We start from the raw sequence: 27,998 nt of genomic DNA, 5'->3' as shown, positions 1-27,998 counted from the left end.
AGTGAAATTGACAATTGTTTTTACAGACTTCACCAAATTGAGTCACCCCGCAGATATGTGAGAGTCCAACTCTGAGGAGACGAGAGGAACCAAACCAGCGACTCGCAGGTGCTCGACATGGCTCAGCAGGTATGGCCTGTAGATCTAAAAGTATGTTGATGTTGTTGTACAATTTGAATAGCAGAGGGATGCGTTGTTGTTTTGTTTCTTTGTTATTCATTTCATGTGCATTGCTTTCATATTTTCCAGGTTGACAATGAAGAAGGGACCCCAATAATTCCTCCGCAAAAAGTTGCTGGAGGAGGATCAATGACATCTGCGTCCTTCAATTTTATCAATTCAATCATAGGATCAGGAATCATAGGTAGGTTAAATATTCACTTCATGATAGCCCACATTATATTGTTTAACCAAAACAGTTCAATCAAAGTGAACGGCAATTAAAGATTTCAAGCTTTAAGTTATTGATTATTTAACCCAGTGAGTTAAATAATCAGTTGCAGTCGCTCATTTTTGTGCAACAAGGAGACGCTTTCATACCGTTAGAGCCCTGCAGTGGTAGACCCTCCGTATCATATGACTAGCGCCTGTTACCCCCCCTTTCCCCTTTTAACTCCTAATATTTCTCCAACAGTAGCACGTGATCACCTCAGCCACAGCAAAAGATTTTAACCCTGTAATACTTTTTGTGTTTTACATGACAATAGAATCATTTATTTATCTATTTATTTATGTATTTATGATAAAAATGTTACAATGTAGGCCAAAAAACACATTTTCTTTACAGTGTCTAGTTAACATATCTCCTCAGAGTTTATCTTTTTAGCTCCATGCATTTAGTTCCATGTGTTTCACTGCACACTATGAAATTTAGGTTCATTCATACGTCATCACATATGAATATCTATAAATTTGTGGCCAGGAAAGCAGATCACAAAATGTCATGTTCTTTGTTTCACTGACATCCCACTGTCAGATGATCATTTATTGTTTATTGTTTATTGAGGACAGGGGTCCTTTTCAAAAAGTTCAAAATAAAACAACAATACACAGATCCAGTTACAAAACATACACAGATCCAGTTACAATAAAAAGAAAGGAAAGAAAAATAAAGTTCTCAAAATGGTAACATAAAAGACTAACTCTTAAGTCTGAAAAGTGACTTTACATGTTTCTTAAATGCTTTTTTACTTGGAATAGTGTTCCATAACGAAATGGCTCTATATACAACAGTGCTTTTCATTGAATTAGTTCTTGGTCGTGGTAATGCAAGTAGACCTTGAGTTGAGCTGTCGGATACTTGTTGTGAATAATGTTTCGAATAAATAACAATAAACTGCTGGATAACCTATGAGTAACCTTCAGCCATCCAAGACAAGAATGCATTCGGTCAACACTAGATCTATAAGAACAATTTGTAGGAAACACGACATAGCAAGCACAAAGGTACAGAATGACACACCTGAAATTTATATTGAATGTTAAACTGAAACATTTAACAACCAACAAAGTCAATATGCTGCTTGGTTTCGGAAAGTAAATCCCAGAGCATGGCAGAATCATTTTACTCAGTCTACTATTCTATGTGTTAAATTTATGTTCATCTCCCAATGTGCAATTGTTGCATTCTTAAAATGTTTGATATCCCCTCTACATTCCTCAGCTGCATCGGTGCATAACCCCCCCCCCTTTTTTTTTTTATCTAACCAGGTTTACCATTTGCACTGAGCCAGGCAGGGTTGCCTCTTGGCATCCTGCTTCTGATACTTGTGGGATATATTACAGGTGAGTACAGTGAGAAACAGGTTTTACTATGAAAATGGAGATGTGATATCAATAACGTTATATGTTCATTTCATGGCAGACTACTCTATCATCTTATTAATCAAAGGAGGAAACCTGTCAGGGACAAACAGTTATCAGTCACTGGTGCGAAGCACTTTTGGTTTCCCGGGATTTCTTATTCTATCTTTACTGCAGTTCCTTTATCCTTTCATTGGTAAGCTATTCAAAGTACAATTGAGTATTATAATATTACATAGTCATGTGTTATGTCTAATTGTTAATGTGGCCTGAAAAACCATAATCATAAGCTTTGTGCTTATCAATGATTCTGTTTTCTTCTTCAGCTATGATTAGCTACAACATCACAACAGGTGACACTATGACCAAAGTATTTCAGCGAATACCAGGAGGTATGCTGCATATGGTCTATTCCACATCAGATAATAGCCTTAAATAAGCTGTGAAGCACTTATAAACAAAGTGCATGTTTAATGTATATGTTGTGATATCTTATGATTGCAGTTGGCCCCGATCACATACTTGCGGAGCGTCATTTTGTGATCTTGCTTTCAACCGTTGCATTCACGCTGCCTCTCTCACTTTATCGAAACATAGAGAAACTTGGGAAGGTAATGCTGCTTATTATTGCTTATTTGTCAATGTATTTTGGTAATTTGCAAAAAAGAAAAGCTGCCTGTAAAACATCCTTGTATGTTGCCAGGTGTCCCTTCTGTCAATGGTGCTGACACTTATCATCCTCATCATTGTAATCATCAGGGCAGCTACCTTTGGACCTCAAATGTATGATTTTGCAATTTGCTAATCCATTGTAGTTTTCGTTTAAATATTTCCATGGGGTTCTTTTCTAATGAATACCCACTAACATGCCAATATATATTTTTTAATGTTCCTCAATGACTGAATATAAATATCACTCTCTAGCCCCCCCACAGACAATTCATGGGCATTTGCAAAGTGGAATGCAATTCAGGCAGTTGGTGTAATGTCTTTTGGTGAGTTTGTCTGAATGATGCTGATGCTATTGATGGAGAGGCCCAGAAAGATTGTAATGTTGTTCTATGAATGCATGCAAGTGTTAAAAAAAATCCAAGCTATAACAACTTTACTGAAGTGGGCAAATGTTAAAACCATTTGCCTGGTGGCTTGTTGAAGAATGTTTCTGCCTCCTAGTGGCCAAAAACAAATCCCTGCAGCTGTAGGCCTAATCTAATGTCCTTAAATTGATCCTATCAAAGGCTCAAAGCCCATAGCTTCGATGCAGTGTGTTGTCTTGTCAGCATAAGACATGCAACACAGCCTGACTCTAAGTAATTTAAGGCTATTAATTTCATAAGATCACTGTCTAAATATGCCTTTTGTAGAATTGGTGCAAAGCATCTCTAACAACATCAGTTGTCATCACTGTATTACTGAGACTCTGTCCATCACTGCACTAGAGAGTAGAGAGCTGGGTCTTTTCCAGTACAGTGCTTTGTGCATACATTGTGGTGAAAATTATGGCCTCGATTCAAGTGCCTTGATGATAATAGCTACCACTGGTACAAAGGAACCCATCAGGAAAATACAGAGCAGTTTTCCCTGGAGTTGGCAACCTCTCAATCCCAAATGGAATTGATATGATTAATTTACTATCAAACAGAAAGACATGAAATGTTTTTAAAAAAATCATCTAAATAGAGCAATAGTTTTAAATAATTTCTGCATGATAACAGTACTTACTGGCCCTTGTGTGTTTATCTCTTTAGCCTTTATATGCCACCACAACAGCTTTCTTATCTATGGTTCCCTGGAGCAGCCAACACTAGCCAACTGGTCTCGAGTCACCCACATCTCGGTTGGTTCTGCCCTAGTGATCAGTGTTGCATTTGCTGTCGCTGGCTATACCACCTTCACTGGCTACACCCAAGGTAACAATATGAAATCTACTGTACTATGGCACATATTGAGCTGTATGCGTGTTCGCTTTAAATATCATTTATAATACCACAATGGCATTTTGATCTGAATTTTCCACATTTCAGGAGACATATTTGAGAACTACTGCAGAAATGATAACCTGGCAACTTTCGGTCGCTTCTGTTTTGGCCTTAGTATAATAACCACATTTCCACTGGAGTGTTTTGTTACACGAGAGGTAAGTAATAGTCTCTCAACCTCAGACCTTAAACATTAACATATGTGAGCGTTATTCAGAGAGTTCGAGCCAGAGATGTGGCTTTGTTAACAAAATGAACACAAAAAGACAGCGTGGCACTTTTCACCCAGTTGCTCCTACAGAGCTAACAGCACAACAGTGTCAGCTTCGAGGCTGTAGTTACTAGGTCCTCATCAGGATTTCACTGAGCAAATGCAGTGCTAATTAGGGTTATTTTTACTTGCAGTTGAGGAACAATTCATTTTCACATCGTTTGCCCTCTCAGGTGGTATCCAATGTCATTTGCAGTCGGGATCTTTCCAAAACCGAACATGTGGCCATGACCTTGCTCATAGTAGGGGTTTGCACATCGATATCTTTGGGCTATGACTGTCTTGGAGTTGTTTTGGAACTAAATGTAAGCCAAACCCACTCACCTGATCTGTGCCTATTTGCATGTGTTCATTTATCTATGTTGATTTAGTGTTTGTTTTATCTTACTGGTATTTTGCATCTATCATCCAGGGTGTTCTGAGCGCCACACCTTTGATCTTCATCATTCCATCAGCGTGCTTCCTCAAACTCTCTCCTGGCCGCTGGCTTCAGCTTGAAAACCTGATACCCACCATCTTGATCATAATCGGCTTTTTTGTCATGATCACAGGGCTGACCATGACAGTCCTCTACCCTCAAGACTGTTCACACGGAGTGGAGATGTTCTACTGTGCAGATGCCAACGTCTCAGGCACTGCAGCACCTATGAAAGGAACATTAGCTGGATAATTATTCACAATACACCTTACATTGATAGTTTTTGATTGTTTGTTTTCCATAGTTTGAACATGGCTGGTTAGTGACAATGAAGGGAAATATGAATTCAACGTGTATATATTGTGCTGACAGTTCTGATGTAGCAGTTTGGAGAAGCCATTTTCTGGATAATTATGTAGGGATTTTCCAAGAAACACTTCAGTTGATTGTGCAGATAGCCTACTTGATTTAAACCCATCAAACACCTTTATGGTGAGCTAGAATGTCACCTGTGAACCACATCTTACTGGAAAACATTAAGTGCTCAAATTTACCAATAATCCAAATCCCAAATTCTGTAGAGAGCCAGGACCACATTAATGGAAATCACATGTAGAAGTAAAGCTAATGGTAGGCCTATGTAATGTTTATTTGTCCATATGTTCCATATGTATACCTATTTGTCATATATTGTATAAGGAAATATTCAAATTGTAGTTAGTTCTCTATTTAGGCTACTAGTTGTTCTTTTGGAATAATGTTGATGTTTCTTACTCTTATTGTTTTATATAACACAGTGGGGAGAATTAGTCATGTTTCCGCCACAAGGTGTCACTGTAGACAAATAAAACAGTTAATAAAAGGAAGTTCAAAACAACAGTACAGATGTCTTTGGTACGACTTACTCTACAATCAATTCACGTACATGTGTTATTTATCAAGACGTGGTAGGAGTGGAAGGTCGCTGCGGTTGTGTAGCCTACTCTTGCCCCGATGTGAACCTAGACACGATACCGTCTTGCCAAATGCCTCAGGCTCGGGATCCTGGAGGGAAGGTAAACTGGATCAGAGAGACGCCCCGCTCCTCCAGCTCAGCTCTGACACACAGTGTGCTGGATGTGCAGAGGTAAAGTTGGCAGAGTTTTGCTCGGTGTCGGGAGGGAAACGGCTTTAGGTATGCTCGACTGCTCAGTTTAAAGAGGAGGAAAATACTAACTAAACTTCGCTGGAAGGGAGGGGTTGCGTTAAACGCGCAAAACACCGACTTTAAACGGAATTATGGATCGTGTATCCAAACATCTGTGCGTCCAAGTAACGTTGCCCTTTTGAAGACTGATGGAAGTTGACATCTGCCTCGAAAACCATCTGCATTCATGGTAAAGTATAATTTCTTACCACTTGAAGTCATAAGACTTTTCCTAATGAAAATACTGAAAAAAACAAAAAGGTTCATATGACTGAAGGTACTGGTGACCTCATGTGGGGTTCGCCCACATTTCAGTATTTCTGCGTTTGCATCACTTGCAAGCAGCAGGTCAGGTTAAGCTTTTACAACATGTGAACTGCTGCAAAAAATGAACTGTGCTTCCTGTTTGTATTTGACTAGTCCGAGGGATTTTGTTAAACCAATGAGCTTAGTCATGGATGATCATGGATCCCAGCCCCATCCACGGAGCTCTGGTCTGAGGTATGTAACTGTCATCTTCATTCCCAGCTGTCATTTCTGTGAATTGTATCTGCTGACTTTACAGAAAAATGTATCTGATCTAATGGGGCCATGTGGGTTTAATAGCCTTTTTTGCTTTAGAAATAGTAATCACAATTGAATAATCCAGGAGACGTTGTTTGGAAAATAGCATTTTAAAACTAATCAAGCATTAAAATGGGATAAAAAGCCCTGGAAATGCAAGTGTTTGCATATTATACTGTGTACAAACAGCATGTGCCTCAACAACAACTGGAAGCAGGGAACTAGCTGTCTCCTGACCAAACTATTGAAGCTATGAGCATAAAGCCGCCATTGAAAAATAATGCATCATATACTCAACTTTCAACTAACATTCCTTTCACTCAGTACATCTCAGCGAAGTCGCAGTTGTTGCAGACGCCTCAACCTTTGAACTCCCCTCATTTCCTGCTCTCAGAGTTTTACTGAGAAATTGCCATGACCATATGTAGAGGTCATGGGAAGTATTTTGCAGGCAAAACATTCTGCCTCCTGTGTCTCTCTGATGAGCCTGATGTGTCTTTCCCTTATGGAAATCATGCATTCGCTTGGCCTGAAGCTGATATTCTATATAATGCAGACTCGTCATGTCCAAAAGTCAGAGAAATTCACTGTAAAAAGTGCTGAGAGTAAATGACATGATGGAATTTCCCATCAGTTTTGGTTCAGGGACTAAGAGATGATGTCAGCTGCCTGTATTCCAGTGGTTGGAATCATTAAAAAAAAAAGTGAGTTTCCAGAGCATTTTTTTTCTTCACAGAGTATCTACTCACTCCTTTGGCATTCAGGGGCGATCTGCCGAGTTTTTGAGATATAAATTAGAGGTGAGAATTTGAACCTATGATACTTTCCAATCCAGTATTCCATGCTAGCTAAGTTTCCAGTCCTGCCCTGCATACTGTAATTTCCCTTTTTTGCAAAAATAGCATTCAAGCACATCATATAGCTGCACTTACCCTAGAAAAAAAATTCACCCTCTTGGTGTGACTTGTGTTCATATTTCATAAGTATTTTGTAATCTGGGAGCACAGCCACACTCCTTGGCAATGAGGAGCAGCAGACTACCTAAATCTCTCTGTGGGTTGGCTGTTATTTGGAAAAGTAAATCACTCTCTTCCATAAGCTGCTGGGGTGTGGGCGAAGACACATGTTCTCTGTCTTATTTGTGGCTTCTTATATTTGGAGCTAACAGACCTGCTGCCTTTCACTTTTTCAAATGCAGTCATATGTGACGATTTCATATGACCCCCAAAGCTACGCTGCATTTGCAATCCAAACACTGACCCTGCCAGAATCAGTCTGGGCGGGCTGTTCTTCAACCACTGATGCTGCTTACGCTCCAGCACACATAGTATATTATTTAACATAGTCTTAACAACATCACTGAGCATGGTTTCTTTCTTGTGTTACACTCGGGGAGGGGTAGTTAAAAAAACAAATTTCAGCAAACCTTTATTTTGCTTATTTTTGTACATGTTAAAGACGCATTTTCATCCATTCCTATCTACTCCAACAGTGCTTGGAACTTGGAGCTCTGCTAATTGGACACACCTTAAACCATGATCTCACATGGCTGGCCTTCCTCAGGGCAGAATGTGGAATTAGTTAAGGTATTGTGAATCCCCACAGCTGTTTCCCGACATGCAGGCAGTCCAAGGGCACAGCTGCTCACATGAGTCCACAGATGAAAATCGTGGCAAGATTGACTGGTCAGATTGAGATAGATGAGGAGGGGTGGGCACATGGAGTCAAAACACAGTGACTACAGTCACTGGTGGACAAATCACAGGGTCTTGAGTGGACAGAAGCACATTACAATATTTTCTCATGGAAGCTATGCTCAGAGACAACATGACTGTCTTCATTCAGGACACCCTATAATTCAGTCTACAGTATGCTGCCCTCAGAAAGCCCACACAGATCATCTGTGGTCCAAAATGCAAGATAAAGGATGTCATTCAAAGATACCCACCCACTAGATGCAATAAAGCAAGAGGAAAATCGGCATTAAGGCCCAGCAAGCTTGTCCTGCTAATGAGCTGATGCTGTCTTTGAATACTGGGACATTTGGGTACTTTCTGCCTCACATGCCAAAACAGACAAAATGGCAAAGAACCAGAGCACAGGGAAGAATGGGTTGTCTTTGTTACCACTCTGAAGCCAACGCATTGACCGTAAATACCAGTGAAGATTCTCACTGGACAGTTATAAACGCAATGAAACACAGTTTGTTGGTCATTATAGCAATTTTTTTCTTTTTATCTCTTAAGTAGACATTATGATTACATATTTATATGATAGTGATGCGGTGCACAGCAGCCTATTTAACAGATTTGCTCTACAGACCCTGTCTGTACACCGGCTAAATAGAATGGAAGTCTTGGCCCCTCTTTGTTTCTGTCTTCCAGGGCATAACAGTTGGATGCCTCCCACTCTCAGCCTGTGTAATACGACCTTACATGAATAAGTCCTTTGTGCGTTCTCAATAGGAACTTTTATTTATCTCCAATAACATTCAAACATTTTATGTGACAATGGCACAAATGGCTTTGATTTGCTTGACCTTTATTATCAGTGTTTGTCTTGTTCAGATGAGATAATGTATGTGTGTACGTGTAGATATGGTCCAGCCAATCCTGTCTGGCATTGGACACGCTTCCTAAAATTCTGTTTAATAAGGCCTCAAGAAGCTTTTCGAGAGATTATCCAACCAATGACAAGTCATGGAGCCAAGCTTTAACCGTATTAGCACCAGAAACATTGGATGTAAGAATGGGAAATTGCACACCTTAAAATGGTTCACTAGGTGGCTCCATCTCAGTGTGTATGTTCATACTGTTGTATCCGCCCAGATGTTTCTGCACATGGGTATTGGAGCACTAGCTGTGGTGTATGATAGTGAAGCTTCGACATCATCATCCTCTTCCCTATAATGTAACTAATAAAGCGACACAAACAAACATCAGTTAGCAGTTTCAGTGGGCACATTCACTGACAGGAAGCAGAACAGAGTGAAGGAAGCAGAGCAACTTAGTGAAGTTCCGGTCACTTTGTTTCTATTAGGTTCAACGCCTTTGAGGTGCTGCTTGTTGTTGAGATTCAAGTAGTTGATGGAAAAGTGCAAAAGCGCCTTCTTTGACCATGACTTTGACTTAGCAGGATGGTTGTGTTGATCTTGCCTTGAGATCGCATGTGAGCGATGGGTGTAACCCTGCTGACGTTAAGATAAAATGTGGAATTTTTCTTTCAGTGTTCCAGATCTCGAGGTCTCAAGGTTTGTGCAACACTGAATATGCTGTTTACACCATTAGCAGTGAAATAAGACACTGCATGTGTCTGTTTTAGCGCAGAATCTCTGTGTGTGCATGCATACTCACTTTAGAAACCTCAGTTCATGTGATCCGCAAAAGAGGGAAAGCATGCTGATTTTCCTTTGAAAGATGCCCCACCATGGACAATGACGCATTGTTTCAGATAAAGGAACACAGTGTGATAGTTGTAATAATGACCGAAGGTTGGGGGGGCGGCTTTCTTTCTCACTGAACCATTTTATCTTAATGTTGATGTCTCTTAAAAACACATTCAGTCAGAGGTTAGAGGACTGATTACACTTTCTGTACATTATTCAAGTTAGACAGGACTATTTATGTATAAAAAAAAAAAAAAAAAAGAAAGTGTGTAAACCCAAACCAGCTCTTCCCAGTTCACCTTTTCGATAGGTTTATTCAATTCAAAGTCATTTAATTTTGTAGAAACAAAAACATACATAATGTTCTTTCTTTTGTCTCACACATGTTTTTATCTTTTCGAAGCCAAAGTTTGTTTCAGTGCACTGTTTACACTAAGGATATTTGAGTTGCTCTGAGATAAGGTGAGGGTAATGTACCATAGAAGGCCCCAGTTCACAGGCTAGAATGATATTAAAGGGGGGTGTAAGAGAACTGAGAGATTATGCCATCTAATCTTAAATCCCATTACTTAACTGTCTGGCAGACATAGTGGGCTGCTAGTTTATGGCTGCTAGTGGTACAGTAGTAGCACTGTTTAATATATAGTGCAAGAGTGAGCACCGCAGGGAGTTATAAGTCTGAGTGAGAATGAGGCGGGTCATGAAAAACGGATATTACACACTGCATTGAGAAGCTAGTAATGTCAAGATTGGTCCTACATAATGGTGTTAAGGACGCCTGCAGAGTTTGCGTTTAACCCGACCTGCGCTGGAAAATGCCGTGGGAAAAAGTTTTTGTTTTGCCTACAATAATAAACAATATACATAGGAAGTGGGAAAGTTCTCACAGGGTCCCACTGCTCCTTTTCTCCCTAATCTCTTTCCATCCCACACTGCCGCCGCTCATGATAGTGCTAATGGTCTTTCCAGACCCGCTTGAGTTTACTCTGAGTGACCTCTCACCAAATTACCAGCTGTGGCTCTGGCCCTGTGTTTTGTCTTTCCTCAGGGACCCCCTCCACTCCACTCCACTCCACTCCACTCCCCACCACCTTTCAACTTCTAAACTCCACCCCCCACCCTGCCTGCATCTACACCCTTCAAGCATCAGCCAACATAACCACCTTATCGTCTGATGATATTTGGCGACCGTGTTTGTAGAGTGGGATGCACTTTCTCAAGTGAAAGTGTAGGGCTGCTGATAAAGGACAGGCAGTCGGCACTTATTGAATAATGGAAGGTCAGATTGATTGCTTCCGTACCAGATGGCGTATAGTTTCCTAACCCCGGCTATGGCTATTCAATTTCCACCAAGCACTTGAATCTAACTGAACAATACAGTGAACAACATTCATACAGTATACTGACAGGTCTCAGGACAATGGATATAAAACTTAAGTGATTTAATCTAACATTTATTGTAATAATTTAGGGCCCTAAACTTCCTCTAACTTCTTTTTGGATGCAAAGTCTTCCAGTTCTTTTATTTACTGTAGATCAAATCCTTTTCCGATTTTAATCTGTTGATTAAAGAGACAATGTAAACAGTAATGTTTCCAAAGGCAGAGTTTCCCAGTATGAATCTGTTAAGTGCAAGGTGCTGACAGCATCTTTTCACAGCTTTTATTAATAACAGTACCTCACTGTGTCCATGAGTATCTGTGTTGACTGTCAAGTTGTGTTTTACTTGCAGCTTTTTAAAAAGAAAATAACTTGAATGGTGTTTGGACATACAAACCGCTTACTGTTTAGAAATTACATGTTTCGCACCTTTGTTTGCCAGAAACACTGTCATTGTCATTATAAGCTCAACCAACAGGCCCTGGAACATGATTTTGGAGTGAGTCATTTCTGTAAAAAAGGAAGGTGTGGTTTGGAGAAGTTGGCAATGTTTTTCACTATGAAAAGCAAACACATGAGAACTACCTGATTAAATTAGGGAGTGGAGAGGAATCCAAGACTGTAATGCCGATAAGAGTGTGCTCTCCTTTTGCTCTGATAATCCTATCATCACGAGTAGAAATAAAGCTCATTCATGATTAAAACACATCATGATAATTCAGCATATTTACTCTCGTCCTCCTCACTCCCGTCACCATTGTGAGCCCACGGTGTGTTTGCGGTCTGTTTCAGTGCACTGTTGCTCCACTGTAGCCCCGCCCACAGGTTCATGTCAGCACAGGGAGGCAAAAAGCTGCTTACCTTTCTGCCCATGAGTGCAGGGGGGCAGGGGGTGGAGTGCTACTGGTACACTGTGCTCTGAAGCCAGGAGACAGGAGAGGAGACAGATTTCTGATGTCATAACTTGGGCGTGCCATTACGGTGGGCCATTTTTTCAAACTACCTTATAGAGTTCAGTCAGTCAGATACTCAAGGGAGATACGCAGCAGAATGAAGTAGATTTGAGTGGAAACCACCGTGGACAGAGGTAAGAGTGTGGAATGAAATGTTGGCAAAGTGCGAGGAAAAGCAACTCTCTGACACCTGCTCTCCTAAATTTGTGGTTTTCATTGTTATGGCTATAGTATTATCTCTATAGCTCAGCAGTGTAGTCACTGACTTCTTCTGAATGTGCTGTATAGGACCTTAAATTGCGTTTGTCTGCCTATATAATTAATTTCTTTTGTTTTCATTCAGACGGTTAGCCGTCTATGTGTTTTGACTTGAATAGGAGGGTGTGTTGGACTCGGTGCACTCCGGCATGTTTGAGCCTGTACACATGACTGTACAGCTAAGCTAGTAAACTACTGTTTTCTATAGTTCTGGCAGTGTTGTGGTCACTGGAGCATTGAATTGTTGCTCTTGTGTCTTAAAATAATTAGGGTGTTGTCTGAAAGTGTAACTGAGCAGAGGGACTCTTTCTTAGAGCTTGTTGATGTTTTTACACAAACCCAGCATGTACATGAATCCCCCAGGGGCCATCTAGCTACTCAGCAGCTGCTAGCATACCACAGTAGGCATTTTTACTAATCCTCGACCTTCTCAGGGTCTCAAAGGAAAGTTACATTTCTACCAGTTCCGGGCTGCTTCTGCTTGATGATTGTTGCATTTGATCCAGGATTTGCCTGAAGGGAATTTCATTGATTGGAAGGATACACATAGAAGTGAGTAAGAAGCTTCTGGTAAAAATCATGCCAGCTGGAACAAACTATTATAAAATGTCAGGAATTTTTAATATTCCTTTGTTCTGTTGGACTCCTGCTGACATTTCATTTTTTTCATTGATGGTGACCAAAGGGCAGCTCCACTATACTTAAGTCAAAGTTTATACACTTTTGTCAAATATCACTCCACTACAGTGAAACTGAGTATAGTATATAGTATATATAGAAGACAGAGTATAGGATACTTAAAGTACTCAAAAGTCAATTTTCTAAATTCAATAAATGTGTTATATTAATCCACAGTGTATTTATATATCATCTAATGACAACCTACTCAATGCGCTGACTTTGTAGAACCTGTGAAATAAAAGGTTTGTAGAATATGCCCATAGAAATAGAAATCTCTATAAAAACACTATTGAATCGACATTCAAATTACCGTATTCATTTATCTTTTTTGAAGTTTGGTTGTGGTTAACACAGCAAACATTTAAAACCAAAGGAATCTTTCTTTACGTGTTTCAAACATGAGTGTTGTGGTGTTATGGTGAGGAATCCTCTGCCTCATCTTTATCTGATGTAGCATCGTTAGGTCTCTGCCAGGTACAAACTGTTATAACATGACTGACAGTGTACGAGTTGGCTGTGGTTTTTTCTCCTGCAATGGAAGCGGCATGTGATGTATCACATTTTCAAAATAAAACTAAACTAAAGCTAGAAGCTCTTATTCAAAGATATTAGTACTAGTCTAGTCCTAGATATATAGTGGAGTGGAGTCCAAACTACAATATTTCTCTTTTTAAATGTAATGAAATAAAAATCCTATTATAGCAGGTTTCCACAAAAAAACTCAGAAGCACAGATACTCGGAAAATATACCTACATTAAGTACACAAGTAAGTACTTGTTACTGTCCTCCCCTGGGTCTTTCCACCATTCTCCAAATGCTTTCTCCCCCTACTATCATTCTGTCATACACAAGCAGAGAAGTATTTGAAGTATTTTTACGTGAGAGGCAGCATCTGGATATTTAGCTGTCCTTTTGTTTTCCTTTATCATTTTGAAATTTGTCTGTAGTGATTTAGCTAAAGCTTAGCAAGCATATTTCAGCTTTTGAGGTGCCTTTTCTCACCTGTCTCCAGTTATGCAGCAGCTGACATCTGTTTTAACTGTTGCACTTATTCAAATCACAAGTCAATGGATGGCTGCAGTTTCATAGAAATCATAGCAAACCATCATAGCGTGCAGTGTTTATTTATCACTGTGCATATTTGAGTCCATTTGTTTGTGCTGCATAAGTTCGCAAGATTATTGTATGATGAAACGACAACAACGAATGGCACAATGACAACAGGCCTGTTATTTCCTCATGGTCTGTGATCAGGTCTGTTGGGCATGTCCTCTGGTAGGCTATTGAATGGGCTTGTTTGTGAGTGTCAGACCTCCCAGGGAAACCCAGTGAATAAAGCATCAGCACAGTCAAGCTTCAACACGTCTCCTCTCATTCAGCAACACATCCTGGGCTTCTGAAAAAAAAAACACCGGCCTGGACGGCAAAGACAAACCGGCCTGTGTGTCCGTGTCTGTCACCTGCTCGAGGTGTCTTGATAAAATCACTGATGACACAGCTGTATAAACTGGACTGACCCTGAATCTGAGGCATGGCTATTGTATGACTTTTTTTTATGTTAATCCATTTATTGTTTCTGTTTGGGCCATTCAAATTTACATATCACGTGATGTTTTGTTTTTTCCCCAGTGAAAATCACATAAGAAGTGTATCAATAAAATAAATCTATTTACAATGTAAAGCATTTGTAAAATGTGTGGAAAAAGAATTAGTTTAGACACAGTGCTAAAGGATTATAATCTTGTTGCCAAATAGACAGCCAGAGTCACGAAATCGGGACTTTGTACCCAGTAGAGACCACAGGGTACATGTCTATTTTAGTAACTCCTGCCTGTTGACATATGTGCAGTGAATTCATGGTCTTCATGGCCACGATTTGGATCCAGAGTCAGATCTGTTTATATTATTTATCATTCTCCCTTCCTCACTTTTTTACATCCTCTGAAACAGTCCTGTTTGGGTTAAGAGGGGTTCTTTCTTTCTCAACACTTTAATATAAATCACAAGACATAAACATTTAGAGCACCACTCACTGCTGGTCCCTAGAGGTTGTGATGTTACACTTACAGTGGTACAGTAACATCCCATAATACTGTACAACAGTGTTGGATAAAATTAACAATATACTGTACAGACAGTTTAGCTGTTTTAAGAGCACACAGAGGGTTAAAAATCAAACACTGCTACTCGGCTTGGCATATGATATAAGAGCTATATTTGCCAAAGCGAATATTGAAATACTGACATTCAGATTGAAAACGATTAGAGATCGGCATTACATGGAGAGGAAAAACACAAAGATGCTGATTATCTCCAACTGAAGCAAGATTTGAATATAAGTTTGCAAATATAGACAGTGGTCAATTTTGATGTCACAAATATAGACATTTTTTTGACAAAAATATCAGAATGAATGCACATTATGACCAAATGGACAGCCACGGGTCAGCAGCTGTCAGCAGACTATCCCTGTGAGACGCTGGACTGCATTGATTTGTCAAGCTTACATTCAAAGTATTAGAGATCATTTGTTTAATCTCATTGCTTTTAATCTAATCATTGCAAGGGGTTATATCTTATCTCATAACTCACCACTGGCTCCAAAATGTCAACAAAACTGTGGAATTAATCATGGTTGGTTGATAATCCTTTTGCGAAAGCCTTTTGTTGACCAGTCACTCTTTTTCTCAAAAGAATAGGTTGCTGAATAAAAAATATAGCAGTATGTGCCATAACTTTGAACATAGTTAAATCAATACTGCATACTCTCCTTCTTTCCTCTGACGTCTACATCCAGTACTTCACTGGAACAAGTTTTGTTTTAGTTAAGTACTGGATGCAAATGGATCAATGATGGTAGGCAGATAGTGGTACTTACTCATAGTTTCAGTCTTCCACATCGGTCCAACATGTGTAGAAAAACAAAATCAAAATCCTTATGAATACAATTTTAGTGACTGGAGGAGATGAATGAATGGATGAAAACCAAGAAAACCTGACTTTATAGTGTATTTATGGCTAATTTGTCACCTCACTGACTTCTGGCAATGTTGACTAATTACTGTCAGCTAGGTTAACACGATTGGGTGTTTAATATGAACACATTTTTCCATATCAGAGAAATACAAAATAATACAAAACTGCAAATTTTCTGAAAAACAAACCAAAAAAAAAAAAAACATCCCTTAAGTTTAACCTAATAAAAACCATTGTATTTGGCCCTTACCATACTCTATTGCTAATGATGCTATCTGCCTTTATAGTTGCTTTAATTTCAAGGTGCTCCAGTCTAAGGCACTGTGTTGCTCAAGTGTTATTGGTGCAATCTAAATGAAATGTCTAGTCAGTCAGTGAATGTCTAGTTTGAAACTAGCTATCTTAAGAAGTTAGGAAGGAATTTGTTCACAAACTAATTTGATTTAATTTACTTAAATTCAAGAAAGTATTTGACTCTTGGGGGCAATTTAAAGGTACACAACCAGAGCAAGACAAACAGTACACAGTAAGAAAAACAACGACATGAGGAAACAATGAAGTGCAAGTGAATAACATATTGGATTTTATTGGATTTAGGTAGAGATGGTGTAACCCACTCCTGAAACCACTTGGACCCCTTTGCTTGTTTTAGCACCACTTTCTTTCAATTTATTTTTCAAGGCAGATCCCATGGCACCACTGCCACACAACTGTTCACTACTCATGGCATTTGGTTACTATCTGCATTAGATTGTGTATTTGTTCTGGCTACTGGTGGCTCGAAGATGAGCTGATAAACAAGTAGGCCTATGTGTCTGCTGTGTCCCTCTGCTTATTGCTTGTTTGTTTTTCTTCTGCTGTCTCTGCTACTCTTGCAATTATTGAGTGTCTTCCTCTGTGCTGCTGGAGTCTGGCTGACCTCTGATCAGCTAAAACAGTCCCCATGGCTCCGGAAAAAAAAAAAATCCCCTGACATTTGTGGATGTGACTGATGCAGTATCTGAAATAGCCCTGTTTGTGACCATCACTTGTTCCCTTATTGTTACATTGTGTTGTAGGACATTTGTGTTATAGAGTCTCTCTGGAGAAGTTGAATAGAAATAGATGATGGAAGGCACATACAGCAGGATATATGGAAAATATATAATTATTTCTGACACATAAGTCTTTAGGGCTTTAAAGCAGAAGTAAGTGATATATTTGTGTTAATATAAGTCTTAAATAGTTATATCTTCCGACAGCAATCACTTACATAGAGTGTTTGGACTGAAACACGGGTCTCTCAGTCCCTCTGCTCTGCTCTGAGCCGAAGAGAAAACATTTATCGTATCCTACAGTTTTTATCCAATGAGGAGAGAGGACGGCATGCAGGGCTGTGTGTGCAGCCAAGGAACGCCGTGAATGTGGCGACGTAGGGACGAGGACTGTTATGGTGCGTTCAAGGAAACTCGTATTTTTCCGACCGTGAAGTGGTACCAGTTCGATCTGGTACGAGTTCACCGGTCGGAAGTTACGAGTGGCCGTTATAGTGACTTTCACCGGTAAAACAGGTCGGAAAAACACGAGTGGGTTGCCTGAAACGCTACAAAGTCGTAAGTTGTGTCTTGAAGCTGTAATTTACGATTTCAAAAGCCTGCCTGGAACGCAGCATTAGCGAAAACGACCGGACCACTTACTTCTGCTTTAAGATAGCAGTAGCTACATGAGGAATAACATACTATAGCTGCCTAAAAATGTATGGGTTCAGCTGATCTGCTGAACACTCAACTCCACAAAGTAAGAATATGCTCGTTTGAGCCTGTTGTTCTCATTGTCCTTCCTTTTGATTTTCCACAGCACACTCTGCTGCTCTTTGCACATATTATGTTGCAACTAGTCCACATGACCAAGAAATGAATCATATTTAAACCAGAAAAGTTCCCCTTCGAGACTAGAAAGAGTGACCATTTAAGTTTTATCAGGACATTATGATAATGAGTTTCCTTTCATGGTAGCAGAGAGTATAACAGTCAGTTTGTCCCAGCTCTAATTAGTTAATTATTAGCATAGAAATAGTTTACACATTTGTTTTTAAATGCCACTTTTCAGATTGACCAATACAGGGTGCTACTCTTTGAAAATACCATTTCAACATCCGTGAATGAGACAACAATGTAAACTGTGCATTATAGTTTGTTTGTGTGTGTGTTTTTGTGTGTTTGTGTGCATTTTCATACATGTGATAGTCATAGTCTTTAAGGGCAGCCGCCCCGACTAATAATCCTATGCTAGACGTGCCTCTCTGGAGCCTGTGACCTTGCATTGCTCAGATTCCTCTGTTTGAATAAGCAGTGCCCCCACGTGAGTCTTTACAGGCTATAATTCAGGGCACTGGGTCTGCAAAACCTTTTTTTTTTGTCCTCCATCTGTGTATATGCTGACTAAATGAAGTGACAGTTGAATGTTTCTGAAGTTATGAATGCCTTGGCTCAATGGTGTTTCAGCAGAACAATGTGACCTTTGCTGACCTGATGTGTTCTTGTGTTTACTTTGTTTATTTCTCATCATAACATCTGCAGCTTTTCATTTCAAGTGAGTAGTAGCACAAAACAAAATGGATTAGAGCTAATCTCTAAACATTATAATGATTGTTTACTGGCAGCCGCCCTGCTTCTCAGGAGCATTATGATGACTTTTTTCACACATTTATTATGTGTTGTGGTAGCTTTGTTTTTCTTGGTGGCGTACCTGACGAGTCTGTAACTCTCACATGACTGTGACTGCTTTCTCCCACACTTTATTGACACAGTTTTATGGAATGTCAAGCCTAGACAAACATTAAAGGTGCACTTTGTCATAGTTACACTGGAAAAATTAATCCATGTTCAGTGATGGACAGGATCATACAGTATACTCATGCTTCCATCACAACCATCTTTCCCACGTTTTACCCCATAAAACACACCACACTCTGTACAGCCACTTAAGTCTCTATCTCCCATCTTATTATTCTTCTCCCTCACATGTCTGTCCATTCAAAGCCATTTCTTCAGGCTCATTGAGTAAATCTGTCCACTTGGTTGTCTTGTGACTTGTTTGCAAAGTGGACTTGAGCCCTTTCATGTAACAGTTTCACTGCTTTCTGAAACCTCAGGGGAAAATGTTTCCTTTCGTGCTTGTCTGCTGCACTTTGATTTTCAATCAGTTTATTGTCCGAGATAGCAGAAACTGAACACACATGCACATGAGTGGAAAACCGTACCCAGTGATCTCTAAAGTGTTCATTTGTCCAAATACAGGGTGTCGACCAAAAGCAAGGCGCCATCACCGCCAGGACTAAAGAAGCTGGATTCTCCAGGTTTCTCTCAGTGGTACCCAGGAAACCCTCATTTAACCATGGACCAGAAAGAGAACCTTATTGATAAAGACCTCTCTCTGGTTGTGGTTTTGCCTGGTGGAGTGGAAAAGATGACCACGGTTCACGGCAGGTACAGTCAAACACCGCATCTTAATCAGAATCTCACTCACTCGTTATGTGTGCAGCTCAAATGCACACAGTTGAATATTGTGTATCGAGTGCTCACATCTGAGAATTGAGCAACAACTCAACAACATTTGTTCAGACTGAGCCTTTTAACAGTTACAGTTAAACTCCACAGCATGAGACTGACATCAGAATAAGTCATCACATAAACTTCAGTTCCAGTCAGATTGAGTCAGATGGGTGGAGTCTGAATGTGTGGTTTTAATTAACATGTGGAATGTGAGGCAAAGTGGATTGCATGTCTTTATTTCTGCTCTCATCAAATGATATGAGTGAGATTTAATGAACTTTTCGTTCTCTAATTGGGCACTGCATTGCAATAAAAACACATAGAATAATTTATTTTCAACACTAAAAATTTATAGTTCTCTAAGAACAAGGTGTGCGTGTCCTTTCTGTGAGTCAACACACTCACTCACTCACAGCTCAGACTTTCCATCAACAGAGTTTACTTAAGATATCATTATCTTTCTCACAATGCACACAGTTTACAAACAACCTTTCGTATGTATGTTTGGTAACACAGCGTCTTAAAAAATGACTGAGACTGAATCAGTGTGAGAGGATTAAACACTGGATTCTTTACCTTCTTTCTCCCTCTAAACCCTGTTCTGAGTGCCTGCACGACTGAGTCAAAGCTTTATTTTCAGTGTTTGAAAAGATTCATGCAGCTACTGTTGCTACTCTAACTCACTGTAAATTTTTCTTATGTTGTTTCCAGACATTCAGCACAGTTAGGGCATAAAATCAATTAACGTACCAACCAGTGAAATCAGCAACCATCAAACTTTGCTCAAATCAAAGCACAGTGAATTGTTAAACCAGACGTTGCTGGTGCCAATGTTTAATAAGCCGTTATACATGTTTTCAAAATTGCTTTTTCCAGAATGTTATATTTTCATTCATCGTACCTACTTTCCTTTTCCCCTCTGTGTCTTTCAGCAAACCCCTAATGGATTTACTAGTGACGCTTTGTGCGACATATCACCTGAACCCATCAAGCCACACCTTAGAGCTGGTCACGGCCAAAAAGAGCAACATCAAGCTCAAGCCCAGTGCTCTCATAGGAACTTTAGATGCAGAAAAGATCATACTTAAACCTAAAGGGGAAGATAAAAATAAGAAGACTAGTCCTCAAATGCCCGAGGTACGTTGAACACATCAGATGCCATGCTTACACATACAGGAAATACCGCTTTTTGCTGTTCATGATGAGTAAACTGAGTAAAAGTTGCACATTTTGTGTTCTCCAGGCAACTGTGCGGATGGTTATAAACTACAAAAAGACCCAGAAAACTATACTACGAGTCAATCCCAGAGTTCCCCTGGCTGAACTTTTACCAGCAATATGTGAGAAATGTGAATTTGACACAGAGACTACAGTTCTGTTGAAAGATGTCCAATCACTGACCCCTCTGGACTTGACCAGTTCACTTAGTGATTATGCAATAAGGGAGGTTTATGCAAGAGACACAAAAGGTAACTAGTAATGTAATCAAATATCATATTCTGACATAGGAAGCTTTAGCATTTTTAGTCCAGTATTTGTCATACATTACTTCTGTTAATGTTGTATGTATCTTTTGTTCTGCACTACATCATATTCCTACTTGTTCTGCAGGACAAACTGATTCTCCTGTGTGTCCAGCCTCACCAAGCCATGCAGGTACTTCTGTTTTTGAATTGTATGATCAGTATCAACAGCCCAATTATATTTCTCACTAAGAATATCTTACAATGTTTTTTTTTTTCGCTCAGGGACTGTCATGCCAGGTAAAGATAAAGATCAGAAGGAGAAAGAAAATAAAGGCCTCTTCAGCAAGTTTAGAAAAAGCAAGAAGAACTCTGAGCAGGTAATGTAATTTTTTGCACTGATTATGAGCTACTGTAAGATACTGTATAAAAAATAAACTTTTAACATTCAGAGGGAGGTTTGTGTACTTTGGTTTGCCATTGGTTGACGTGCTCTGTGTTGTTTGGGAACAGTCCTCTTATCATGTTCCGATTGGATGTTTGTTCTTTAAAGGCAACGACGGCCAGTGCCCCGGCTTCTCCAGTGCTCGTGAGCAAGCCCCGTCCACTCAGCATGGCCCTACCTAGCACGAATGCGTCGTCGCCGCTCAACTCTCCCACCATCTCCGCCGATGCTCCAAAGAAGAGACGTGCCCCCCAACCCCCGATCCTTGTGTCTCAGAGCTGCTCCTCTGACCCCAGCGTTCGCAGGAGACTCAATTCTGAGCCTAACTCACAATTGGATGGTGACCAGGTGAGTGGACTGAATCTTGAGACTCTGAAGACTATAATGGTAGAATGACAGTCATAAGATTTCTATGTTTAGGTGTGTTGATTATGTAACTTCATTACATCTTGTTTACACAGATGACTGGTTTAAGTCGTGGGTCCTCAGCAGAGTCCTCATTGAAAAGAACCAAACGCAAGGCTCCTCCGCCCCCCACGTCCCCTAGTGCTGTTGTCCAAGAAACAGTTCCTCTAGATGAAAATGTGCAAGGTTCGTCTTTGTTTACATTTGTGCCGGTTTGTCAGTGTTTCATGAAAGACTTACTCATTTGGGTTTTTTGGGATTTTTAATGAACATTTCAATTCTTTTAGCTGCTGTGTTGAATATAAAATGTTGCCTGAGGTGTGATGTTTTGTCATGTGTACTTTAGCCTCAAAGACACAAGACAAAGATAGCTCCTTTCAAAATTTGCAGCCAGATCCCACAATCTTTTTATTGGATTTGACTCTTGTGCCTCCTAGTGGTCACTCTTGAACAGTGCTTCATTTGTGGCAATGGTGATGGGAACCTGGAGCAGACACAGTTATTCATTCAAATAGGGTTTGGGTTTAACTCTTTGTGCTCTGCTTGATCTGTGAATCAGAGTTTATGCTACACTGGTCCTGCCTGCGTGTTCTCTGTTTTGCCCCTTTCCTTTTCATTTAGTTATTCAACACTTGAATTTTGCCTTTTTTTCCAGTCACTTCTTTTTCCATCTACATGTGTTGACTGATCCGACAGGCTCAGCCTAATTATCCAATACAAGAGCTCTCTTTATTTAATTTGACATGAAGTTTATTCAGGTGTCTGTGGCGTCTGAAAATCCAAACCACAGTCAGATGTATGAAAAAGGTTTCTGAGAGGCATGTTTATGCTACACTCTGAATTACTGTACGGGCCTGAATTATTTGGTAGTTTTTCATGGTTGGGTATAATTAACTTTCCTGTGATTGTGTAGACACATCTGACCCTCACTGCATTGCATTGTCCTGTGAGGGAAACTCTACCCATCCTGTATACACAGCAATTAAAGGGGGTGAAAATGTGAAAGTTTTTGAATTATTTTGAACTGAAGTTAAATAAACAACATAGTCAATAGATTTTAGTTTATATAATTGAATAGTTGCTTTGTGCACTTAAAACCTTAAACTGGGTTGTATTCATGGTCTGAGTCAATACACGCAAATAAGAACAACTTGAAAAGAAGCATTATGTTCTCATTTTATGTGGATGATATTCAGCCTTTTAAATAGTTATGGTTTATAATATTTATTTATATAATATATAAAGTATATATAATACATAATGCCTATGATTTCTGTGTATCTATTTATTAAATTGATTATCCTTATTGAGTTTTCCAGTGGCCTTGACCACCATTTACTAAGTTTGATTCACTCCATCAAGTGTATTCTGATTGGACATTGCAAGACTGTATAGCAATCCCACAAACGCCCTGGTTCTTGTATATTCTATACTTACACTTCTATTCTGTCTTTTTTGTTGTTGTCCAAACATGTGTGTTGTCGCATCAGAAAATTTCCCAGCTCCTTTATTAACCAGTGGTATATCTCCCCAACCTCATAAATAGAAAATGTGGTCTTAGACATTTTACGACTCGAGTCTGTGTGTATACACCACCATTTCCGCCCTCCCATTGATTTTTCAAACACTAAGTTTACAAAGAAAGATCGCCTCCTTTGCTTTTTCCTTAGGAGCCCAGTGTGGCTCAGTAGGCTACACACAGAGATCAGAGGCTGAGAACAGTGAGTTTTGTTTAAACAGCCTTGAAATTCCTTGTGCTCTCTGCTCCTGGGTGATGCATTTCCTCCGTGTGCTAAATTAAGAACCGGAAAAGAGGGAATAAGATGCAAAAGATTATTAAGGGGGCTTTGCTCATCGGTAGAGCCTTTTTTATTGGAGAGGGGGGATGTGTAAGCCCTTGAGATGAATATGTGGCACACTGAAGTTTGTTGTGATTAAAGTTGTAAAATATCTTACTAAAACAAAGCAAATATAATGACTTAAAACTGTTAAAGGACTTTTGAAATCTTGATCATTTAAACAATTTTCTATACATTAAAGTCAACATATGCCCTTGCCAAGAGTTTAATTTGATGTGGGATACTCCACTGATCATTTCTTGCTGTGTCTTGTGTAAAAGTGAATGGTGTTTGACTGATTTCCTTTGTGATAACGTTTTTACAGGGGGTTCAGCCGCTAACACACTGGAGGAGATAATGGAACAGGAGGAGACACCTCCTTCTGTAATGTCTGCAACTGCTGGTGATATCCAGGCAGAGGACAGCAGCCTCAGCATGTCAGCTGATGTTTCATCGCATTCTCAGTCCCCAGATACTGAGATAGTGAGCACAGCATCAATGGAGAGCAGTGGGGAAGATCAGTCTCCTGATCTGTCCTCAGATGGCAAGTACGAACTCTAGAAAGACCCCTTAAGTCTGAATTATGTTTTACAATGGCATTAGCAACACTTTTAATTCTTTCTATTTGCATGATTTGTTTTTTTACAGTCATCTACAGAGCAAAGGGAGTGATTCCGCAACTCTCAGTGATATGAAGACAGCTGCTGGCACAGACTCATCTGAACTGGCAGACATAAGTGGGTTTGTTTCGAAAGTGTTACTTTTATACCCTTTATGCAGATATGTGCCAAAGTTGCCTAGGAGTACTGTATGTCTCAAACTTAGCCTAAATGGGCTGGGTCAATGCATTTTTGCTTCTTACAGAAAGTCAATATGTTTTTCTCCCCTGTATAGATGGTGAACCCTGTCAGGATGAAAATGTAAGCCAAGAGCCAGGCTCTGAAGTTGAATCCTGCAGCACTGCATCCAGCTGCCTCCAACAGCCTGAAACACAGGCTGCAGAAGCACAGGCCTGTGTTCAGACAAACACTGAAACCCTCCGGGAGCAGACTGACAGGTTGGTGAGCCCAGTGGCCATCAGCACATCACGCCCCATTGGAGAGGATGCTCAAGTGCAAACAGATTTCACAGCGCTGCCTGTGCCTCCACAACAACAACAACAACAACAACACATGGACGAAGTTCCCTCTGCAGCTAATGCGCCCGCTACTGAATCAGCAGGGAAGAGCGATGCGGCCACTTTGACGCACGATCTGGACCCGCCTGACCTCGAAGAGCATGCCTTATCCCACACCTCAGAGACCTCAACACCAAGTGTTCCTGCCACAACTAAGACTGTTCATGCCACAGACTCTGAGCCAAAGCCCAAGCCTTCCAACGAGCTGACAAGGGACTACATCCCCAAGGTGGGGATGACAACGTATACTATTGTGCCTCAGAAATCTCTGGAGAAATTGAGATATTTTGAAGTTGCTCTGACACTGGAGGCACCACCGCCAGCTCCAGAAGAGGAAATTAACATTGGATCTCTTCAGTTAGAGGAGAGCACTGCAGCGCAGGGACAGACGGAGGTCTCGGAGGAGAAAAGAGAGCTGCACTCTACTGTACCCAGGGAAGACTTACTGACTAGCACTGCTACTACTCAAGACACTGTTAATGGAAGTATATCGGAATCTCCTCATCCCTCATCACCAACCAGTTTACCTAAAGGAAATGACACAGTCCCATCCTCTGCTAATGGGGCATCTCAAGCAGGTTCACCAACACAGGAGGTGAAAATTCCACCCGCAACGAAACCCAAGCCTGGTTCTTTCCGCTTGGCACAGCACAAAAAAACACCTGGGTATTACGTAACTTCAGCAGCAGAGAAAAATCTGAGTGTCAGTCCTGGCTCTGGCCAGAGGGAGGCTCAAGGAAGTACAGAGAGAGCAATGTTGCCACCCCCTCCTCCTCCTCCACCCACTGTGCTAGAGGAAACAACAGGGGCCGCTAACATCCAGCTGAGCCCTAAAGGGGATGACAAGAATGTAGCCGTCATGCGAATGACTAGGCAAAGCAGTTTGCCATGTAAAGAGCAAAGTGTGGGGTTAAGCTTGGAAAAACTAAGAAGCTTTGCAGCTCCTAGGCCCTATTCTCCTGCTATGCCGTCACGCTTTGCCCAGGCAGTGTCCTCTGCTGTGAAACGAAGCCAGTCATTATCCCATAGTCCTAGTCCACCCCGCTCGCCTGTTTCGCCAGTGCTCTCCCCAGTAACAAAACGCCCACCAGTCACAGAGTCGAAAGGACTGACAGAGCTCAAGGTGAGTTGTGATCACAGGCGTACATTGAAATATCTAAATAAAGATGAAAGTGGCAAAAGGTTATTTTCTGCTCACAAGACCACTAGTGCGAATTTTTTTTTAAATACTTTTAAAACTCATACTCTTGATATATTCATGCTTGCGTAGGAGAGCACTCTGCACTGCTGATTTAAGCACTTTTTTGGTTAAAAAGTTACACAGGACAAGAGTGTGACTTATCCCACTACCACTTCAGTTCGTTTTAAACTAAAACCACTTTCGTAGCTGCTCTGCTTTTTCTTTTCACTTCTGTCTCAACCATTTACTCTGACCACCGGTGAATTATTGAGCATTATGAACATAATATAAAAGTAGCAAAATACTTTGTAATAGTTCCTTTGACCCTGACTTGAATCATCCCAGGGTTAAATATAAACTACTGCCTGTGTTCCCAAGCCCTTCAAAAGTGATAGTGGTGGGCTTTAAAAAAAAATTCATTATTCTGTTTAGTTCATTTGAAATTAAGGATCAAGAGGGTGAAGGTGCATCAATTTGTCCAATAATGATAATAAAAGAGAAAGAGAGAATGAGGGGTGGCAGTAGAATCAAAAAAGAGATGAGGGGCCAAACCAAATAACCATTCAGCCATTTTTAATTATATCGGCAGAATACTCGTCACATAATAGATTGAGTGATGAAGGCTGTATACTTCATGTAAAGTACTTTGTGTTGCATCTGTGTATGAAAAGTGCTCTATATATAAAAAAAGATTGATTGACCCATTGTTATGTGAGCTTTAGGAATGACCAAAAGAACAAAAGAAGCAGTATTATAGACTACAAATATCCTCAGTTTTGAAACAACAACAGAATTAGATGTCTAGTATTAGATACGCTCACTAAAGAAAAGAATACCAAACAGTGCACATCATGCAGCTCAATGTAAAGCATTGTAAATTTTGAATTTATACACTGTTGCAATCTTCATGTGCCACAATGTCTTAAATGTAAAGTTTTCACTCTGTGTACAAAGACAACATTCTCATGTGCAAAGCTCACAATATGGTTGCTCGTGGAGTTTTTCATAATGTGTGCAGGTCAGGAAATAGTTCACATACTCCAAACAAATGAGGAGAATTGCTGAGTTTAGCTATAATGCAAAGTCCCTTCAGCTGTGCGTGCAGGCCACAAACTTGACTTGTAGAAACTCTGCATTTACCTTTGTTGGGTCCAATCCATTTTTATTGGCTCTTTGCCTCTGTATGCACAGCAAAGCCTTCAGTGACTGCATACATTGTGCTTCTATTTTTTTTTTTTTAACATCACAGGACGGTGAAAACAGAGAGGTGGAGAGCGACAAAGGCTCCATTCTGCAGGGAGCAGGAGGTGAACCACCATCTTTTAGTGGGATTGCTGAAATGGAACAGGAGAGCAGTCCATAGCAGTGTCTCGATTCTTGTGACATTTATCTACTGTAAGCAAAATCCCACGCATGTCAGTATGATATTATATAAATGTATGCCAGACACACGCATGAAATACTGAAATAATATATATTTTTTCCTTTTAGGAGGAGCGTATCCTGTCTACTTTGAGTTCTCCAGAACCCTTTATCCCACAGCACAGAAGCAGCATTTTGTTTTACCTCTTTTGGTAGTCTCCAACAGTGTACATAAAATTATGTATTTTGGTAATTAATAATTGCTGTATTTGGGTTTATGTCTCACATGTCATTAAGTAATATCCTTTGCTGACCTACATATTTGAATGCTTCACTTCTACTTTGTTTGACGAATATCTTGCATTTAATGCATTACTGTTGTGAGTGAACAATGACATTAAGTGATAACAATTCTATAAATTATTCCACAGATTTCCAGAGTTGTAATAGTATTGGGTTTATCCAGGAAATGTAAATCTATATAATATTCCTTGTGTAGCACAGAGCAGGTCTGACATATGGTACTTAAATGCATCTTAGATTATACAAATCTATATTTAAGTATTGCAGAGTTTTGATCAAGCTTTATGCAGAAATACACTGATGTGTACAGCACACCTGTTCTTGTCAAACTGTGTTATAAATAAAGTTTATCATTTCTGTTGTCTTTATTATTGCCGTTTCCCTCCACAAATGCATGAATGACGTTTGTTCTCTCTCGCTGCATATAGGCCTAGTAC

The 27,998-nt window shown here is 40.0% G+C and overlaps 2 protein-coding genes across 5 annotated transcripts; both read left to right on the top strand.

Annotated features, from left to right (window-relative positions):
• The first annotated feature begins 8 nt into the window (after positions 1-8).
• Positions 9-5,351, top strand: slc38a11 (solute carrier family 38 member 11). Its single transcript, XM_085765543.1, has 12 exons — positions 9-129; positions 250-364; positions 1,711-1,785; positions 1,865-1,999; positions 2,130-2,195; positions 2,308-2,414; positions 2,507-2,586; positions 2,728-2,798; positions 3,552-3,713; positions 3,828-3,940; positions 4,227-4,358; positions 4,466-5,351. Exons 1-12 carry the CDS (start codon positions 118-120, stop codon positions 4,721-4,723), a joined length of 1,326 nt encoding a protein of 441 aa, XP_085621669.1. The 5' UTR covers positions 9-117; the 3' UTR covers positions 4,724-5,351.
• On the top strand, positions 5,327-27,918 carry cobll1b (cordon-bleu WH2 repeat protein-like 1b). Of its 4 annotated transcripts, XM_085765535.1 has the most exons (14): positions 5,327-5,847; positions 6,078-6,158; positions 19,134-19,322; positions 20,321-20,525; positions 20,632-20,857; positions 21,000-21,044; positions 21,137-21,231; positions 21,405-21,644; positions 21,758-21,887; positions 23,865-24,087; positions 24,188-24,276; positions 24,434-25,839; positions 27,146-27,291; positions 27,388-27,918. In XM_085765535.1, exons 1-13 carry the CDS (start codon positions 5,807-5,809, stop codon positions 27,257-27,259), a joined length of 3,084 nt encoding a protein of 1,027 aa, XP_085621661.1. In that variant the 5' UTR covers positions 5,327-5,806; the 3' UTR covers positions 27,260-27,291; positions 27,388-27,918. The 4 variants fall into 4 exon arrangements, with proteins under 4 accessions (XP_085621661.1, XP_085621663.1, XP_085621665.1 ...); XM_085765537.1 differs by lacking the exon at positions 6,078-6,158 and having other exon boundaries at positions 5,590-5,847; XM_085765539.1 differs by lacking the exons at positions 5,327-5,847; positions 6,078-6,158 and adding an exon at positions 7,721-7,807.
• Positions 27,919-27,998: the final 80 nt, after the last annotated feature.

This window comes from Trachurus japonicus, chromosome 21 (assembly GCF_045865225.1).
Source record: "Trachurus japonicus isolate A0001 chromosome 21, Traja_1.0".
NCBI classification, from domain to species: Eukaryota; Metazoa; Chordata; class Actinopteri; order Carangiformes; family Carangidae; genus Trachurus; species Trachurus japonicus.
This window is presented reverse-complemented; position numbering and strand designations above follow the sequence as displayed.

What these genes read in the sequence shown, in the direction of transcription:
- slc38a11 (XM_085765543.1), top strand. An exon ending in GTTCCTTTATCCTTTCATTG is followed by an intron (nt 2,000 to 2,129) that starts GTAAGCTATTCA and finishes TTTCTTCTTCAG; the next exon opens with CTATGATTAGCTACAACATC. An exon ending in CTTCACTGGCTACACCCAAG is followed by an intron (nt 3,714 to 3,827) that starts GTAACAATATGA and finishes TCCACATTTCAG; the next exon opens with GAGACATATTTGAGAACTAC.
- cobll1b (XM_085765535.1), top strand. Translation starts at nt 5,807, where the DNA reads ATGGAAGTTGACATCTGCCTCGAAAACCATCTGCATTCATG. An exon ending in TTATGCAAGAGACACAAAAG is followed by an intron (nt 20,858 to 20,999) that starts GTAACTAGTAAT and finishes CTTGTTCTGCAG; the next exon opens with GACAAACTGATTCTCCTGTG. An exon ending in GATCTGTCCTCAGATGGCAA is followed by an intron (nt 24,088 to 24,187) that starts GTACGAACTCTA and finishes GTTTTTTTACAG; the next exon opens with TCATCTACAGAGCAAAGGGA.